The following is a 19,078-nucleotide window of genomic DNA, read 5'->3' as shown; positions in this document are numbered from 1 at the left end:
AAGCGCCAATTTCCAACCCTTTACAATCTCTCACACTCACATCTTGAGCGGTATCAGCAAAGGATGCCTTGTGACGTCATGCTGTAGTCCCGAGTTCCATTACTAAAGTGCTGTTTGTCTTTGGCTAGCCATGTCTCTGATTCTCATTTTTTTTTTTTTTCATCACCATGTTAAAACGCCATGCTAAAGCAAGTTTCAGACTCTACCAAGGGTTGATTCTCACACATATCCCAATACTATCCGCTAGCGTCCCTAGTCCAAAATCTCCTCAGAAGCCAAGGCCATGGTCGCTAGCAAGAACACCACTACGTGAGAAATCAGGGTAAACCGGAACTCCCAAACTACACAGCAAACACCTGATCGTCGCAGAATACCCGCCCCCTCGGCATCGCCGAGCCTTTTGGGATCTTCTTCCGGGTCACACCTCAACACAGCCTCAGCCGCCATGCCTCTCCTTCCTAGATTCCATTGGTTCCCTCTTTGAGGAAGTGGAAGGTTTTAGGGCCTTGATTGGTGTCGGCCCTTGTGACGCGATTGGTTACCAACAAGGCGTGCCTGGTCGCCATGGTAACGCCCCGTGCGCGGCTCCGATAGGTCGATGCCTCAGTCCCATTTTCCGTCCCACGGAGAGTGGTTGTGTCCCAGGGCCACGGCGGTGGAGGCGTTCAGCTTGGGATTTCCTCGCTGACGTGGCCGATGTCGGACGGGGGGGCGGCCGGAGGAGCCCGGGGCGGCCACCTGCAGGTGAGTGGGGTCGGCAGGCTCCGCGGGGAGCTCCGCCACAGGCCTGCCGCGGGCCGCTGGCCAAGGGACACGGGCAGCGGCTGTCGGCCGGCCGCCCCGCCCCTCCGGGCTCCGCCGCCGTCACCTGCCCGGCCTAGGTGGGTCACCCGGTGCTCCCCCACGCCGGGAGCACGGACACCCAGGCGGCCAGCACGGTCGGTTCTCCCCCGGGGGAGCCCCGGAGGCGGGCGAGCTGGCCAGCCCTGCGTGCACGGCCCTGGGTCCGAGCGGCCTGCGGAAGCCAGGCTGGGCATGCAGCCGAGGACGCGGGAGGGAGCCTGCTCCAGCCCTGAGCTCGGGCCCTTGAACAAACTTTGTGCCCCGCGGCCGCGGTGGCGGGCGAGACTCAAAGTAGGCAGAGGACAACCATGTTCCACTCAGGATCCTGCTGATGCTAACGGGTTGGGAAAGAGGAGGACGAAGAGTTGATCCAGGAGTCAGAGGTGTTCACAGGAAAGGGACCGTCGAAGGGAGTTCTGGAGGAAAAAAACAAAAACAAAAACAAAAAAACCTCGGTTTGGCTGTGTGGGGGTGTGTTGGTTGATGTGTCACAGGAATGCGAACAGGAGGGTGAGTCCCTTAGGCGACTGGAGAAACCATTTGCCTGGTTTATTTAAAGCGCTGCAGTTGGTCTGTGGAGAGAGGGCCGTTTGGAGGGTGGGACAGATATTTAAAATCATGGATAATAAACACGTTGACTTTTGGAGATAGTTGGAAGCTCTCCAGGCGCTTTAAGGACGACTTTCCAGATTTGGGCAAGATGACAGTAAGAGAGTTTGTAACCGTGTAGAGTCCTTTCTAGAAATAGGGGTTAATAAGGTGTGGATGGCCGGAATGGCTGTCAAGTTCAGGTTCCGGAAATACTGTTAGAAAAATGAGACGATTTGGAATAGGTACGGGGGGAAAAAAATGGAAGATAACTCGAAAGTTTCGGGGCTAAAATTATACTCAAATGGTAGAGCTCTTGCCTCCAGGAGTTGAAGTGTTGTGTATTCATTACACTGTGTTTACTTCCTTGATCCTGGAAGGACCGTTCCATGTTTCCTTCTTCGCTGCAGTTACATTTGACTACATTAGTAGTTCCTGAATAGTTTTTAATTGCATATGCTCTAGGTAAAACATTTTGAGCCTATTCCTCCTAAATATGTTTATTTTGTTTTATATAATATTAAGTATATAGTATATTTTGGATAGTGTGTGAATACCTATTTACAAATATATTTACAAATATGCCACATGTTTATAAAAATACAAAAATACAAACTAGGGAAATTAAGTGAAAAATAAAGAAAATCTGGCCCAACTCAACAGAATTTGAAGATCACACAGAAGGTACTTCCTTGGTTTCTCAAGACAATTATTAGCATTTCTGAGGATTCCCACGCTTTTGGGGGTGGGCTTTCCATTCTACTGTAGGAGAGCCCTTCCTAAAATTAATCATCTTAACTTTTGGAGTGACTTTTGAAGTTCATCTCTTTCCCTGCCGCCCCCACCCATTTGGATTAAAGAGATGTTGATACTACCCTTGTATATAAAATATATCATTAACTTCTCTTGGTTGCCTATTAGGAATAAGTTATTTGTGAGACATCTCACCACTGATTATTACATACCGTCCCTTAGTAACAACCCTGTGTAAAGCTTGCTGGGCTGCCTAAGACCCCTCCCCCCCTTTCAGGGCTGGAATCAATGCATGCTAGGCAACCATTGTTACACCCTCAGCCCTGTAATATTCTTTCTCACTTTAATGATTTTAGGATCAATTATATATGCTTTTGATAAAAGGAAATTCAAAACCAAAGAGTATAATAATGTAAACCACAATTCTACCTACTTACCTCTGTCTCCATTCCCCACTCCAGAAGTCAGCCAGGTAAATAATGTGCCCCTAAGAGATGTTCTGACTGCTAAAGCACATATGTAATACATCTCTTCGTGTGAGTCACAATGCATCTTTGTGCCACTCAATATTATACAGTATCTCTGATCTTAACGTCTGAAACATGAAGGATTCAAAAATAAAGTTCGGTGAGTATGCTAACAGTAGAAAATTCAATACCATGAAACTTCATGCACAAATTATTAAAAATACTGTATAAAATTGCCCTCAGTCTGTGTGTGTTAAATATATACATCATATAAATGATTTTTGTGTTTAAACTTAGGTCCTGTTCCCAAGATGGTTCTTTATATGTGTACAATATTCCAGAATCCAAAACATTTCAAAATCTGGAAAAAAAAAAAGAATTTTTACACAGCAGTTGAGTCTGTATAAAATGCATTTTCAGTAAGCATGAGCAGAAAACACACTACCCTATTCTTTCAGGCAGCTATACAACATTCCCTTGTAGAAATTCAAAAAATAGTTAGCAGTCTCCCCTGGATGGGCGTTTAGATTGTTTCCAGTCACAAGCAGTCAGACAGGGCTGCGATGACGTCTTTGTGTCTGTGTGAGCTTATGTCTGTGTGAGCCTATGTGTGGAAAAGTAATAAATTATGTAAGGGCTTACTGCTATGAATCGTCAGGTTGGCTTATGCACTTACTACTCAGAAAAATAAGGTCGCCCACATTGCTATTAACATGGTGCCCTCACAGGCATCTCTGTTTTCATCCTGGATGAAGGATGTAGGGTAAGGAAGTCACTCAGAAAAAGAGATGCCTTTGTGTGTCTCTGCCAACCAAGCTTTGTAGAGTGATGTTACTGGATGAGTTACTTAAATTCCCTGTCTTAGTTTACTCATCTTAAAATGAGGGCTACTGATAGTACCTCTTTTTAGCGTTTTTGGATAAAATAAACAGTGAGGATAAGTAGGTCTGTGTAAAGGCCTGGAGCATTGCTTGAATAGGCAGGGCTTGCATCTATATGCTATAGTTACCATTTATTTCTAAGTTAACAAAAAGTTTTGCTTTTCTAATTGTAAAGGAATAGCCTAATGTCGAATATGACTTGTCTAGCTATAGTAGCAATGCTGTCCTATTAATCCTTCAGCCTGATGGTGGATCACTTTGAAAATTAAGAACGCAGAACCACTGAAGTGCAATCAAATATGCATGAAATGAACTCAAGTGGCTCAGTGACGTTCTGTGGGCATGTGATTCAAATTCCAGAGCAAGTGATGCGAGAGTAGGGACACAGGCACACGCTTCTGCTACTTATTTTGCTTATATTCCTGCGCATGTTGTACTATGTTCTCTGTGCCATCTATTTCCTTATTATTATAATTCCTAGTGAAACACTATATACCTGATACATATTTTTTAAATAATAATTGTCAATAAACAGTGAAGGCTTTGAGAAAATAAACTTTTTTATTTTTGTTTCTACTTTATTTTAAATTTTATTTTATTTGTATGGGCGTTTTGCCTGCATGTATATCTGTGCACTGTGTGTGTGCCTAGTGTCCCTGGAATCTAAAAGTGGGTGCCAGATCCCCTGGAACTGGAGTTACAGATGGTTGTGAGCCACCATGTGAGTGCCAGGAATCAAACCCAGGTTTTCTGGAAGAGCAGCCAGTGATCTTAACCACTGAGCCATCTCTCCAGCCCAAGGCTTTTTATTTGAATTCATAATACTTCTTCATATAATTTCGGGTCTTGTGGCAGGGAGTGTGTGGCGAGCATGAACTTGGAGAGCTTGTTTTTTGTTTGTTTGTTTGTTTGTTTGTTTTGTTTTTGCCTGTTTTATGAATGCTTGGCCTTCACATGGAGCTCTGTTTTAGTTTTCTGTTTAGTGACGCTTTGTAAAATGACAGCAGTCACATTTTCCTTGTGTGAATTTTTCACCACAGTGTTTTCCCGTTTGCCGATTCTTACAGTGTGTTTGCCGTTTGTGTTTCGGGATGAGCCTTTTAGAAGGGATAACCATCTTGCTCCATTTAACTTTCATGCCCGTGGCTTCCTGGCCTTTGAGCTATACAAAGCTCTTGGCTGTGTGAAAGATGTCTTCTCTTTGGCATGCTCTAGTCTCAGTTCCAGAACCCACTCTTGGGCCGTGGAACTGCGTTAGTTGTCTCTAACTAGTCCTTATTCTTCATCTCAAGGTAAAGGAGCTGACGTTGACAAGGTAAAGTGACTGAGGAGCACGTGTGATAGAGCTGCTGCATGCTGAGCCAGGAAGCTGTTACTAGCTCTACATCATGCTTTTTCTACCTTGCCATCCCCTTCCCATCAACCTCGGGGATTTTTTTCAGTCAGTCCATCTTATCTTTTAATGACAGTGTGCAAAATATTTAAGATATAGTGCTTCGGGTGGGTATGTACGCATGTGTTGCATCCTAACATACTTTATTTTTACGTTTCTCTAAAGATGTTATAGCTTAAAAACATTGAGGAGTCCTATGCTTGAGATTCCAGTACTTTTCTCATTAACCCCAAAAGTAGTACTACCACAGTCCAAGCTACTCAAAGAAGTAAGTGTGGGTGGACCAGCAGGGCTGCAGTACAGATGGAGCTGGGGACTGGTTGGGGAATCTGAGCTGAAAGTGATGGAAAGCAGCCAACTAGCTAAGTGTTTATAGGTCAGGGTGTGTGACAAAGCCTGGCCTTAAGTCTAGAAACTCCCTTATGAATATGCTAATTACCCTGAGTTGATTACCACCCACTGTATGCCTGAATCTCAACATCATATACCTTATAGACTATACAGATATATAACAATAAAAATAAGGTTGAAAACTTCCTTATGGGTGTCTCTAAACATAATTGTTTAACAATTTCTGTTAACTTTTCTTAAAAACACTTCTTATTGGAAAACAAAACACACATAAAGAAAACCACACTATAAAATATATGTTTCATAAGTTACTGTAACAAATATGACTTGGTTAACCATTCTAGAAGCCCTTCCATATGACCTGTCCCATTCATAGTCCTCTCTTCCTAAAATAATCACTTCCTTGTAGTTTCCTCATAGTTTTAGTATCCATTTGGGAATCTTGCCCTTTTCACACTTGATATACCTCCCATCTCTCTCTTACAATCATCTATTGAGAAACATAGGTCCTTCTATTAGGGCCTGGAGAGATTGCTCAGTGGTTAAGAGCACTAGCTGCTCTTTCAGAGAACCTAAGCTTGATTCCCAGCACCCACATGGCAGCTCACAACTGCCTGTAACTCCAGTTCCAGGAGATCTAAAGGCTCTGTGCTGGATTTGTGAGCCCTACATGCACATGATGCATACATAGATGAGCATGTAGGCAAAACAGCCATACACAAAATAAAATGCAAATACCAAAACAAATTCTTAAAAACTTAACAAAGATTAATACAGTAATTAATGCAGTAAGTAAGTAAACCCTTAACCCGTACTGTGGTTAAGGGTTTCAAAACCATGAGTGTTAGTACAGTGCCATTAACTGAACTACAGGTAGACTTCACTTATATATCACCATTTCCCACTAATATCCTTTTCCCATTTCAGAATTCAATCTGACGTCTGTCTTTGGATTTAATCAGAGTGGTCTCACTTGTTTTAGTCTTTAGTTTGCTATTGTGCATTACTGTGAAGAATATACGTGAGCTGTTTCTAGAATGTCCTGATTTTAGGTTTTCCTGGTGTCTGTCATAACCTTGGGTTATGGTTTGTGGGAAGAACACTACAGAGGTAAGGTATTCTCATCACATCAGAGGGTACATGTTGGGACAGTCTTGTGGTTGAGATGGCATTACTGTGACAAACTTAAATATTTGCTCTCCCAGTTTGAGGGTAGGGAAGCATGGTGGAAGGGGCATGAGGCAGCTGGTGGCTGTATCCATGGTCAGGAAACAGGAGAAGAACGTGGTACTCAGTTCCTTCCTTCCTTCTTATTCAATCTAAGACCCCAACCCATGGGATAGTGCCACTCGTATCCAGTGTAGATTGTACGGCTTCTAGCCCTTTCTGGAAACACCCTCCGAGACACAGCCAGAGGTATTCTCATGGTCGTTCTAAATCCAGCTAAGTTGTCAATGGCGATTAACCATCTCTGTGACTGCCGGATCATTGTACTCTGATCTGTACATCTGTACTCTTTTGAAATGGCTTGGTAAGTCCAGTCCATCCATACTGGACTTAGCAAGAGAATGGGACAAAGATCACTTCTTACAGGCGCATGGACCAGGTGAGGGTGAAATTAAAATCTACTTCTTAAGGGGGTTGTTGTTACGTTAATATTTTGGAATTCTTGTGTAAGGCGATCTGTTTCTTTTACTTTGTTTATTTTAGTATATGTATGTATCAGTGTAGACTAATGGGTATATTTTTATTTGAATTACATTTCTTGCTGTGACTTTGATTAACTTATTTTGTGAATTATTTTTATTTTATTTAAATATTTTGTCCATTTTATTTTTTGTGTATGGGTGTTTTGCCTGCATGGATGTCTGGGTGCCATGTGCATACAGCAGCACCCGAGGAGGTCAGAAGGGAGCATCAGATCCTCTAGGATTGGAGTTTCAGACAGTTGTTGGCGGCTGTGTGGGTGCTGAGCAGCGAACCCTGGGCCCTGGAAAAGCAGCTGGTGCTCTTAACCTCTGAGCCACACCGCGTTCCCACTGTGAGTTATGTTTAGCCTTGCTCAGAGAGAGCTCCTTCAAGTGGGTTCCTTGTGCCCCACTTTCCAACTCTTCTTCCTGTCTCTGTCTTATGTCTTCTCTGCCCAACACTGAATCACCTGCCGTTTCTTCAAGTGGGAACCTTTTATGTCATGCGGTGTTTGCGTAGCCTATATTTTGTTAAAGAATTTGAATCTTTTGTTGTGACCATGGGGAACATGGTCTATGGTAAGTTGTCTTTTCTCAGAGGAGTCTTCTTTCATATTACTTACTGTATTGCTGACCTTGTGAAATGAGTTGCATAGTGTTGCCTCCTATCTTCTGGAAACGACGTAAACTGGTACAATTCAGTCCTCACCAGCTGCCACTCACTGGTGGAGCCCTCTTGACCTGGATTTTTCCTTTTTCAGAAAATTTTAAGTAAAATATAAACCCAGCATCGTATCATGTATGCGTGTTTATGCAGACATAGATGTATTGCCATACATTCAGCTGAATGTGTTCAGACTCTAGCTTTTTTCCCTTGGCATTTGGGAGCTTGTACCCTCTAAAGGACTGGCTTGTTTTACCTACTTTTATGACGTTATGGATGTAGGAGTATTTGTGTTTTCTCTTAATGTATGGGCAGGTCAGTAGTGATGTTACATTTTCATTGGTGATGTCAGTTGAAGAAAATTCTCATGCTTCGTCATCCTTACTGCTCTTTTCTGAGAACAGCCTTTGTTTTATGGGTTTTAATTTTCTGTTTACTGATTTTTGCTCTAGGCTTTATTTCCTCTTTTCTGCTTATGTTGCCTTTTGTTTCTCTAATTCCTTGCAGAACAAGCATAAGATACTGATTTCAGTCATTTACTAATATAAATATTTATACCCCATTTTGAACAGTGACTTTACTGACATCACACAGTTTGTCAGGAAAACTACATGAAAGAATGGAATCGGGGACACATGAAAGGGGAAATTCTGTTACATCTTGGTGCTTAATTGGAAATCAGAAAAGGGTAAATCTGGAAGAAGGAAAACTTAAGGTTTTTGTTTACCAGTGGGAAAAAGGCATTAAAAACGGCCTTTAAGATATACTTGACAATTACATCTTGTATTTAAGGATTGTGTTCTTGCATTTTACTTTTCAAATTGATCCTGGTGATGGCACTTACAATATGGCCCCTGAGCAGGCCAGGGTGTGGCTGTACTTTACACACTGCCTGGCTGCGTAAATCCACACCTTGTTTCACATAGGTGATATGGGTACCGATGTCTAGCGGCACCTGTCTGCTGTACTCATTCTCTAGCTGCCTTTCTGTTTTTACTGATTGTTGCATTTTCCTGTGTTTCCCCCGCAGAGATGCTGAACCGATTAACAGGATTAGCGAATATTGTTATTCATGAATTATCGGGAAATAGCGCTGACGAGAGCATGACAGCTCCTTTAGAAGCTGTGAGTAACTCTGTCCAGATCCAAACTGATGAGACCTCCAGTCTGGGTTTTTCTGAGGAGAATACCTTAAGCTAGAGGAATGTGAGCAACCTCCCCCATGCAAAGTAGGAGGGATGGTGAGGAAAACTGCTGTGACTCTGGAAATGAGCCTCTGCTGAGGATTGTTAGCCCAAGAGCTGTGGGGACCGAAACTGAGTCTAGATGAGCTTGGAAAGATGGTCTTCGTTGACTGCTTGGCCTGTTTAGGACCTTGTTGTCTTAAGAAGTCGTTGACACCATCTTCCTCCTCCAACTCCACCCCTTCCTCCTCCCACTCTCCCTCTCCTCCCTCCTCCCACTTCTCTCCTCCCCCTCACACTCCTCCTCTTCCCCCTCACACTCCTTCCCTTCCTCCTCCCACTCCTCCCCTCCCCCTCCCACTCCTCCCCTCCCTCTCATACTTCTCTCTTTCCCCCTCCCACTCCTCCCCTCCCCCTCCCACTCCCACTCCTCCCCTCCCCCTCCCACTCCTTCCCTACCCCTCCCACTCCTCCCCTCCCTCCTCCTACTCCTCTCCTTCCTCCTCCCACTCCTCCTCCAACTCCTCCCCTTTTCCCACTCCTCCCTTTCTTCCTCCTCCAACTCCTCCCTTCCTCCTCCCCTCCTTCCCCTTCCTCCTCCTTGGGAACGTAACTCCTGTTCCATGGGAAGGTGTAAAGAGTGAAACGGGAGAGTGGAGCACCATCTTTGTTTGAAAACATGTTTATTTCTATAAATTTGCTTACCTTTCCTGTAGTCTGCACTGTATTTTCTGACCCTTAAGGATTCAAAAGAAGTCCACCAGCTTTTTGAAAGACAAGCAGCAAACTAAATGGTTAAGGGGTGTTTTTTTTTTTTAATTTTTAAATAACTTCTTTTTTTATTTTATTGAATTTATTTTGTTTGAGACAAGGTCTCATGTCTCCCAAGCTGGCCCCAGCTTGCTATGCAGCTAGCCAAAGATGACCTTGGACTCCTGATCTTTGAGCCTATGCCTTCTGGGTGTTGGGGTCATGGTTGTGTGGTGCTGGGAACTGAAGCCAGGCTTTGGTGCATGCGAGGCATTCACTAAGCCACAGCTCTAGCCCTTAGCTCATCTCTAATTCTAAATTTGGGGTTTCTCCACTCAATAGTATGCAATCCTTGCCTCGCTTTATTTTCCTCTTTGATAAAATTAGAGTAATAAAACTTTAAGCTGGACAAAATACGGACTGTATTGTAATGGTGAGGAACACTGCTGCGGGATTGGTTAGGCTCAGTTTCCAAAGAGAGGAGTCGGGCAGAGGCTGAGGTGAGCATGTGCTAGTTCCTGAGAGTCGGCAATGCTTTTCCCTGTGCATTATTTTTATTGTTTTATGTCTACTCCAGGAATCTGATATGGAATTAAATAATAGCATACCAGAGGACGTTCTGGAACGCCTAGCTGATGCAGAGAAGCTGGTGGTGGAGTTAAAAGAGATCATTCGGCAGAAGGACCTTCAACTCCTGCAGAAGGATGAAGCTCTGCAGGTACTGTTGGTTGTTCGGCCGTTGGCTGAGCATTTGATAGACAGGTCATTCTCTTAGAGTGTTCGAGAGCCTGGGTCTTATTCCTAAGTGCTGTAGGCCTGCTGCCTGCCAGAAGTAAGCTGTGTGCTAGGTAAACAGTGAACACTCCCTTATTGTCTCCATTGCTCTGTGGCAGGAGGAACGAAAAACTGCCGATACCAAAATTAAAAAAATAAAACTGCACGCGAAAGCGAAGATCACGTCTTTGAATAAACATATAGAAGAATTGAAAGCACAAGGAGAGGCTGCTTCGCCTAAGGACCCCCAGGCAGCGGAGGACCCCCAGGCAGCGGAGGACCCCCAGGCAGCGGAGCCGCTCTCCGAGGTATGAAGACTGGATAGAGAGAGACTCGGTGTCTCCTGACAGAGCCCTGTTCCAGCAGACTGGCGTGGTGACATGATACAGCGGGAGTGCCGCCCTTTCCTCCCAGCCTGTGGTCTGCCTGGACCCAAGGCCGCACGGGGAGAGCAAAGGCATACAGAAATGTGGGCTTGAGTGGGCAGTTGCTACCCAGACTCCCAGTCAGAATTTGAAAGGGCTGACAGGAAGAAATCAGTACTGACGTGAGACAGGAGAAACATATACTTTGTGGATGAGTTTGATTATTGGTTAGAAGATTAAAAACTATGATCTCTAAGATTCCCCCCCCCCCTCCGCTCTGAAATCCTTTTATTCCTTAACTAATAGAGAATATTCTCTGTTTCTGTAAGTGAATAATGGTGCATTAATGTTTCCTGAACTGTGGGCTGAGTTGCTTGGCTCACCCTGGTCTCCCTGGAAGAGGGCTCGCCAGGTTTATGGTTGCCACTAGAACGCAGTGTCCAGTCGGGGTGCAGAGGGACGAAAGAAAGCTGTCTTTAGAAGAGCCTGGGGGTGTCGCAGTATGCACTCTCCTGACCTCTGTTTGGAGCCACATTTGGGTATCTATTTAGAGGACAGGGAATGTCAGGTTGGGGAGCATCTGTGCAGATTATGCTGATGCCAATGTGTCACTGCACACCGTGGTTACAAGTCAGCCTAGACTTCACCCTAACCCTGGCTTGTTATTCTCAGAAATGTTAGCTCTGAGGGGAGTTGGTTCAGGTTCCGAGGCACAGCCTTGAGTACACTTGTTACCTTCCAGTGCCCTGCTTAGCCTTGCCTTTCAGGAACTAATGCTCACGGGACATCGCTTTTCCTTGTTTGCACTGGGGTATGGCTCAGTGGAAGAGCACCTATGCAGTGTGTATAAGTCCCTAGGTTCAGTCCCTCGCACCGCAGGGGCATAAGAAGGAGGAGAAGAGAACAGGATTGTTTAACATCTCAAAGTTGATTTTAAGAGCAAGTAATGTCTTTGAATTCTTTTCCTCCTCTATGGTTCCTATGGCAACTCTCTTCCCCTGGCTGTGTAGCAGGCACTAACCTTTATCTTTTCATGTTTATTCTTTCAGACTTCCCTTGAGTCATGTTATTAGTTTTTTTTTTATATTTATCCATTTTAAGCTTACTACTTACCCCTCAGGCCTTCAGTGTTTCAGCATCCTGTACCTTCATTTACTTTCTCTGTTAAATAAATGATGTCCCCAGTCCCAGTCCACTCCAGCTGTCAGTCCCAGCAGCCCTTTCACCATGGTGTGCCATGGTGTGCTGTGCGTGTGTGTGTGTGGGGGGGGAGCACAGCAACAAAGCGGGGGTATCAGAGGCAAGAAGAGAGTGTCAGAGCCCTTGAAGCTGGAGTAACAGGTGTTTGTGGGATCCGTGGCTTGTTACGTGAGTTCTAGGATCCAGACCCTGGTCCTCATGGTTGAATAGCAAGTGTTCTTAAACTGAGCTATCTTCCCGCCCAAATTCATTGCTTTTTTTTTTCTTTTTTTCTTTTTTTTTAATTTTATTTTCTTGCTCCCGTCGTCGTCGTTGTTTGATTTGTTGTTTGGTTGGTTGATTGGTTTTGTTGTTTGGCTGGTTGGTTGGTTGGTTGAGACAGGATCTCTCTGTGAAGTTCTGACTATTCAGGAACTCTAGACCAGGCTGGCTTCTAACTCAAAGAGATCCTTCTGCTTCTGGCTCCTAAGTGTTTCTGTCGGTTTAATAAAGCTGTAATTATTGCTCTAAAGAGCAAATAGTGTAAAAGATAAAGTATATATTAATTATAACTTTTGTTTCTTGAGGAGGAGGAAACTGTTTATTTGGCTTACATTTCTGCATTGCTGTTCATCATTGAAGGAAGTCAGGACAGGAACTCAAAGAGGGCAGGATCCTGGAGTCAGGAGCTGATGGAGGGGTGCTGCTTACAGACTTGCTCTTCATGGCTTGCTCAGCCTGCTTTCTTAGAGAGCCCACCAGCCCAGGAATGACACCCCCCACCATGGGCTGGGCCCCCTCATTAATAACTTATTAAGAAAATGCCTTACAGCTGGATCACATGGAGGCATTTCCTCAATTGAGGCTCCTTCCTCTCTGATGACTCTAGCTTGTGTCAAGTTGACACACAAAACCAGCCAGTACAACTGACCCCTCGTCAACTTGACAAACACATCACTATTAAGCTACAACACGTCTTTTCTTATTCATCACAAAACCTCACATTAAAAACTTAAATAACTTTAAAAGTCCCACAGTCTTTCCAAATTCAAACACGTTAAAATTTCAGTCCCTTTAAAATAGCCAATCTCTTTTAAAATCCTAAGTCTTTTAAAATTGAAAGTCTCTCAACTGTGGACTCCAGTAATCTACATTTCTACTTCAAGAGGGGAAATCAGGGCACAGTCACAGTCAAATCAAAGCAGACCCAGATTCCAGCTGTCCAGTGTCTGGGGTCCACTCCCGATCGTCTGGACTCTTCTTAAGGGCTTGAGTTACTGCTCCGGCTCCACCCTCTGCAGGACACACAATAAAGTGACTTTATTGTATTTTTCAGCGTGATACAAATTCTACAGATGAAGAAATGAAAGTAGAAAAGATAAAACATGACCTCCAGGAGAAGGAGAAATTAATTAGCGATTTGCAAGCCCAGCTTCACCAGGCGCAGTCAGAACAAGCCTTGCAGGTGAGAGTGAGTTATTATACCTCATTATTATTATACCTCATTATTATTAGGTTAAATCACTAACAGCCAACAGACATAATGGTAAATGCCTCTTTCTGCTCACCCAGTCGCTATCTCCCGGCACTCAGCGCCCCCTGCCTGCCCCCCCCCCCCCTTCCTTCCTTCCTTCCTTCCAAGTCTAGTCTCTTGGTCAGGGCTTGCATTGGGGTGCAGACTTCTTGGTTGATATTTGCACATACTCTCAATATTCTTTCCATACATGGTTCACATGTTTTGAGAAACTCTTGAATTATATGATTTACAGCCTTTGATCAGCTCAGTTACTTTCATTTTCTTCCTTGCAGACTTCTGTTTTTGTTAACCTTTATTTTTGGCTATATATTTCTTAACCAATTTTTGATTAATTTTTTTATATTTGTCCTTTTTCTTATTTAACTCAAGGCATTCTGTTTTGTGTTTGGTTTTCTCTTCTGAAATGAGTTTTCCTTAATAGTAACTTTATAAATTTTATTACTTTTTTTTAAACTTTTCTAATTCTAATTTTCCTTTCACGTCCTGTACAATTTTCTTAAACATGTTTAACTCTGAAATAAGTTATAATTTCTTTCAGCATATTGTTCTCCTTATTCCTCATGAGTTTTGTTGTTGTTGTTGTTGAGACAGGGTCTCACATTGTAGCCAGTTTTCCCTTGAACTTACGGCAGTCCTCCTGTCTCAGCCTCCTGAGTGCTGGACTGACAGTCGCAAGCCACCATGCCTGGCTTTTTAATGACATTATGTAATTATTCACTCTATTTCATGTGTGAATGTTTTTGCTTGCGTGCCTGTTACATGAACTACATGCATGCTTAGTGCCCATAGAGAGGTCAGACGAAGACATCAGATCCCCTGAACGGAGGTACAGATGGTTCTGGGTGCTGGTAACCAAACCTGGATCCTCTTAGGAAAACAGCAAGTGCTTGTAACCGCCGGGCCATCGCTGAGCCTCTGTGGATACAGATTGCATATGGTCCTTTGACTGGCTCCTCTTCTGTTCCTATTTTTGTGTGAAGTTAGTTTTTCTAAACATCTAATTCATTTTAGGAGAAAATTTCACAGACTCCTGTTCTGTGGTTTTTGTTGCTGTTGTACTCAAGTATATGGAAGCTAGATTTCTCAGATTCGTGGTTTGTCTCCTCCCACCCTTCACTTTGGTCTACACCATCATGGTCCAACAGTACTAGCCAAACCCTGTAGTCAACTCACTTTGCCATCACAGGTGAATATGTAAACAAACAATGGAATGTCTATAGTGAAATGCTAGTTAAAAATGAAAAGGAATGAGTTATAGATCATTAGTCTGCCTCCATTTAGAACTTTAAAATGTATAAATCCCTAGTTTTGAATTAGAAAAATTATTCAATTATAATTAAAATAGTTAACTTTATATTTTATTCTCCAGTTATCTTGATATCAACTGTTACTCATGCTATCTGCATTAACTATGCAAATAAACACATTACAATATTGCATACAAGTGCAACAAAAAATCATTCAAACTGAATCAACTTGTTGACATCGACTGTGTATACACTGGTCATTGCATATCACCTTAGCAATTCTCACTTGAGTGGCTAGAGAGATGGCTTGGTGGTTAAGAGCACTTAATGGGCCTGCTCTTGTAGATGGCCCAGGTTAGGTTCCCAACACTGGCATCAGGTGGCTCATAACCATCTGTAACTCCAGTTCCTAATGATCTGATGTCCTTTGGCCTCAACAGGCACCCATATACATGTGCTGCACATAAACTCATGCAGGCACACATACATACATACATACATACATACATACATATCTATAATTTTAAAATCTTTAAAAAAACCTCATCTGATAACAGATAAAGTCACGTAGTCAGACCAAAACAACTGTAATGAAAAAAATAATTCAGCCTTAAATTTTAGTTAAATAATATTAAAATGAAATACTTATTTTGGAGGCATCACATTTTAAGACTCTTGTAGCTTCATGTGGTTAGTTGATACCAAATTATGCAGCATATGCATAGAGGTTCCTCTCCCCGCTTTTGCTCTCTGTTATTCCTATTCTGTTCGAGCTGGGTCTCACCTCGTAGCCCAGGCTGGTCTTGAATTGTCAGTCATTCTGTCACAGCCTTCTGTTTCTGAAATCACAGGCACATGCCACTGTCCTCAGCCATTTTCCCCAGTGCTAGAGCTCGAAGCCAATGCCTTGACCACGCAGGGCAGAGAGTCTGCTGGTGAGCCCCTTGTCAGGCCTCTTCATCCTGGTGCAGTTCCTCACAGTTTCCTCCAGGTTCATTCACATATCTTAAACAGAGCCCCTGACTCGGTTCTGAGACGTCAGGGGGTCTAGATTGTCCCAGCCCTTTCACTCTTTCTTCCTGTAGAAGTCTTGCATTTACCCATGGTTAGAAAATGGGAAGTGTTGCTTCTCCTCTAATATTGGCTCCGTCTATCCCCACAAATACTTGTTGGTGGTTACCTTGGATTTTCCCTTTTCCATGGGGCCATCAGATGTAGCTCTGCTGCTGTCTCTCTTCTCTTATACAATCTGTAGTGCCAAGAACACCCTGATTTTCATGGTTTGCCCTTAACTTGTTTAGTTCAGGGTTTGTAGGCTATCTTCCTACATGCCGTCAATATTGTCCACGTTTTTCTGTTCACTGTCTAGGTGGTCTGTCTCTTTGCTATGTGAACATTCAAAGAAATTGAAAACAGTGTTGCTATTGCTTCTGTCCTCTTCTGAAACATTTTGGCAATTCAATAATATTTTAAAAATTAGTATATGGAATTCTTTTTCGTGTTAAAGTGGAAATTAGAAGGGAATATGGTCGATACTCAAGACAAACGAGAAAGTCAAAGATCTAAGAATGCCAACCCCTTTATTTAAGTAAATATTTTCCCCTCCAGCTGGAAAAGAGTTCTGCAGAGATGGAGGAGTTTGTCCTGATGAAGCAGCAACTCCAAGAAAAGGAAGAACTCATCAGCACTTTGCAAACTCAGCTCAGCCAGACCCAGGCAGAGCAGGCTGCACAGGTAGGATGACGCCACCTTCATTCGGATAAAGGACCACGGGGTCCAGAGTGGTGTCTGTGGCAAGTCAGTCCAACACTCACTTAAAAGCTTGGTAGAGGACAGCATGGTAGCCAGGATATTAAAGCCAAGCCTAGGAGGGTGTGGTAGAAGAAGTTAGAAGTGTGGTAAGTATGGTAAGGGGTACATATTAATAGGAAACACCAGAACCCCTCTGAAAATGCTGTTTATGTTGGGGAACTTGCCATAGTTTTATTGATGACTGTTTTTGTTCATAGGTCCAGATACTCCATTTTAATAGTACACAGAGATTCTGTCTCTTAGGAATAGGGAATGGGCTCATGCTGAACTCAAAGGATAGATAGACCAAAAGAAATATAAATTACTAGCTCCCTTCTTTTCTAATTAAAATCTTGTTAGGAAGATACATCTTCACCTTAAAGTTACTTAATGAACATATAATAAAGAAGTGGTGAAGGGTATAAAATTCTTTGCTAATGGATCTAGTATTCAAATGCTTCTTCATACTCGTTTCTGAAGCCAGAACCAGCCTGTTTGTGCTGGCACCCTCAACTCTCTGATTTTCATAGTTTCCTGTCCGACAACCTACCACATAGTTCTTCTTTGAGGATGCTTCTGGCTCATGCCACATTTTTATCCCTGGAGGACCTTTGCACACAGCACACAGCTGATCGTATCCATCAAATATATTGATAACAGAGGTGCCTTTTATGTAGGAATGACCGATGGCTGGGTACACAGAATTATATACCCAGAAATTGATAACTTTATCCTATTAGCTTCTGTTTGTCTTTAATACATTATATACAATGTAGGATAGGAAAATGTTACACATTCTTTAATCTTATAAATTGCTTAAAACAAAGGCAACCAAGGCATATGAGTATGTTAACAGACCCATAGTGGAGCAAGCCACTCCAAATAAAATACCAAAGACCAAGTGTGGTGACACAAACCATTATCATAGCATTCGGAAGGCTGAGGTAGACAGGTCATGGGTTTGACACCAGTGTTGGCTACATGGCAAGATCCAGGCTACACAGTGAGACCCTACCTCAAAAAATAAAAATGATAAAAGTAACATTAGCATTGAAGTATGTTGGGAGAGAAAAGATGTTTTGTGAACATGGCAGTTATAGAAGCTTCCACAAAAAAAGATGAGATTAACAGAACCCTGAGAGCTAGATAACACTCTAGACAAGCAGCGTTCTCCTGAGGGAAGGGTTGGGAAAGGCGGAGAAGAAGAATGCATTAAAAGGAAAGTCTGCAGGAGGGACAGACAGCTGAAGAGGACTTTCTGGGGAGGTGGCGTGCCCTTGGACGCACACACAGTTCTTTAGTCAAAGCGAATTTTTGAAAACCGTATAAGCAGAATAGGCTTGTATTCAATGTACTAGGCTCTGCTGACTCCCCATGGGAGACCTTGATTTGGGGGATGTGGGGATGCGGGGTGGCTTGGGAAAGAGGGCTGGGGGGTGGGAGGAAGGAGGAGGGGGGATCTGTGGATAGTATGTGTAGTGAGTAGAAAATTTCTTAATAAAGAAAAATGAAAGAGAAAAAAGAATAGGCTTGTATTTCCATTTGTAGAGCAGTTTGAATAATGTTCATGAGCTTGAATTGCTCGTTTATGGCCATGAGGTTCCTGGACTGTTTTTGAGCCTAATCTGATACTGAAGGAGTTAACAGAAATTTAACTTCACTTGTATGTTTAATTTCCTAATCTTTTCAAATTAAAAAAAAAAACAAAACTACTCTCCTTGCGTATTTAAAGCATTTTTAGTATCCATGAAGATTTTTAATTAAAATATGTGTGAGTTGATTCTGAGTTTGATAGTAGGGTTTTTCTCATGTCTGGAAGTTACTGCTGGGCCTCTTGCTCTTCCGACATTCCCCCTTGACGTTCAGAGCTGAGGTTTAGAGAACTGCTTCCTGTGTGCCCATCTTTGGAGGGTAGGCTGGAAGAGCGGACTGTGAAATCCTCCGGAGTGTAACTTGTGTAGTTTCTCTGGTATATGTCTTCAGTTGAGTTCCATGCAGCAGGTGGTCCGAGAGAAAGACGCCCGCTTTGAAACACAGGTTCGTCTGCACGAAGATGAGCTGCTTCAGTTAGTAACCCAGGCAGATGTGGAAACAGAGATGCAGCAGGTGTGTTGTCACACTCCGTAGAGTGACTGTCATTTTGGTTCACGTTTAATCAAGACTTCACAGCCACTTTCCAACCACTGCCCTTCCCCGCTCTGCTCCACATGGCCTCTGTGTGTTCCTTGGCTTCTTATTGGTGTCTTGTCTTTCCTTGCATATCATTTTTTGTCTTGTCCTTCTTTTCCCCTTTCCTTATCTCATCAGGTTGGAACTTGGAACTTTAAAGCTGAATTTACTCGGAGACTTATGGGGAGTCAGCAAGGGCTGGTTTCTTTTTCATTTGCGGATTTACAGCTACTGTTCATGCTCTAAACCTGATCCAAAACTTCAAATAGATGAAGTCAGTTTTGTATTTAAAAAAAAAAAATGAGGTTAAAAAAGTGCTTTTGAAGACACAGTCTTTTATTAAATCAGTACTTTTTAAAAGTGCATTATGTAGATACTGAAAATTGACTTCATTGTATTTGAGTTTACCATGTACTAACTCACATTGTCTGTACTTAGAATGTAGAACCCTGTA

General features: G+C 43.0%; 1 protein-coding gene across 5 annotated transcripts in view; it reads left to right on the top strand.

The window, feature by feature from the left end:
• The first annotated feature begins 592 nt into the window (after nucleotides 1-592).
• Nucleotides 593-19,078, top strand: part of Golgb1 (golgin B1) — a 59,265-nt gene continuing 40,779 nt past the window's right edge. Inside the window, exons 1-9 of one of the 5 annotated variants that reach the window (XM_059277396.1) lie at nucleotides 593-744; nucleotides 7,166-7,317; nucleotides 8,659-8,753; nucleotides 10,140-10,280; nucleotides 10,456-10,587; nucleotides 10,624-10,644; nucleotides 13,217-13,345; nucleotides 16,273-16,398; nucleotides 18,439-18,561. In XM_059277396.1, the coding sequence (XP_059133379.1) occupies nucleotides 8,661-8,753; nucleotides 10,140-10,280; nucleotides 10,456-10,587; nucleotides 10,624-10,644; nucleotides 13,217-13,345; nucleotides 16,273-16,398; nucleotides 18,439-18,561 (765 nt within the window). In that variant the 5' untranslated portion in view covers nucleotides 593-744; nucleotides 7,166-7,317; nucleotides 8,659-8,660. Of the gene's footprint in view, nucleotides 745-7,165; nucleotides 7,318-8,658; nucleotides 8,870-10,139; nucleotides 10,281-10,455; nucleotides 10,588-10,623; nucleotides 10,645-13,216; nucleotides 13,346-16,272; nucleotides 16,399-18,438; nucleotides 18,562-19,078 lie in introns of those variants that run through there. The other 4 variants (XM_059277397.1, XM_059277395.1, XM_059277399.1 and 1 more) reach the window with 4 other exon arrangements.

This window comes from Peromyscus eremicus, chromosome 12 (genome assembly GCF_949786415.1).
Source record: "Peromyscus eremicus chromosome 12, PerEre_H2_v1, whole genome shotgun sequence".
NCBI lineage: Eukaryota > Metazoa > Chordata > Mammalia > Rodentia > Cricetidae > Peromyscus > Peromyscus eremicus.
Note: the sequence above shows the minus strand (reverse complement) of the source record. Positions and strands in the feature narration are given on the sequence as shown.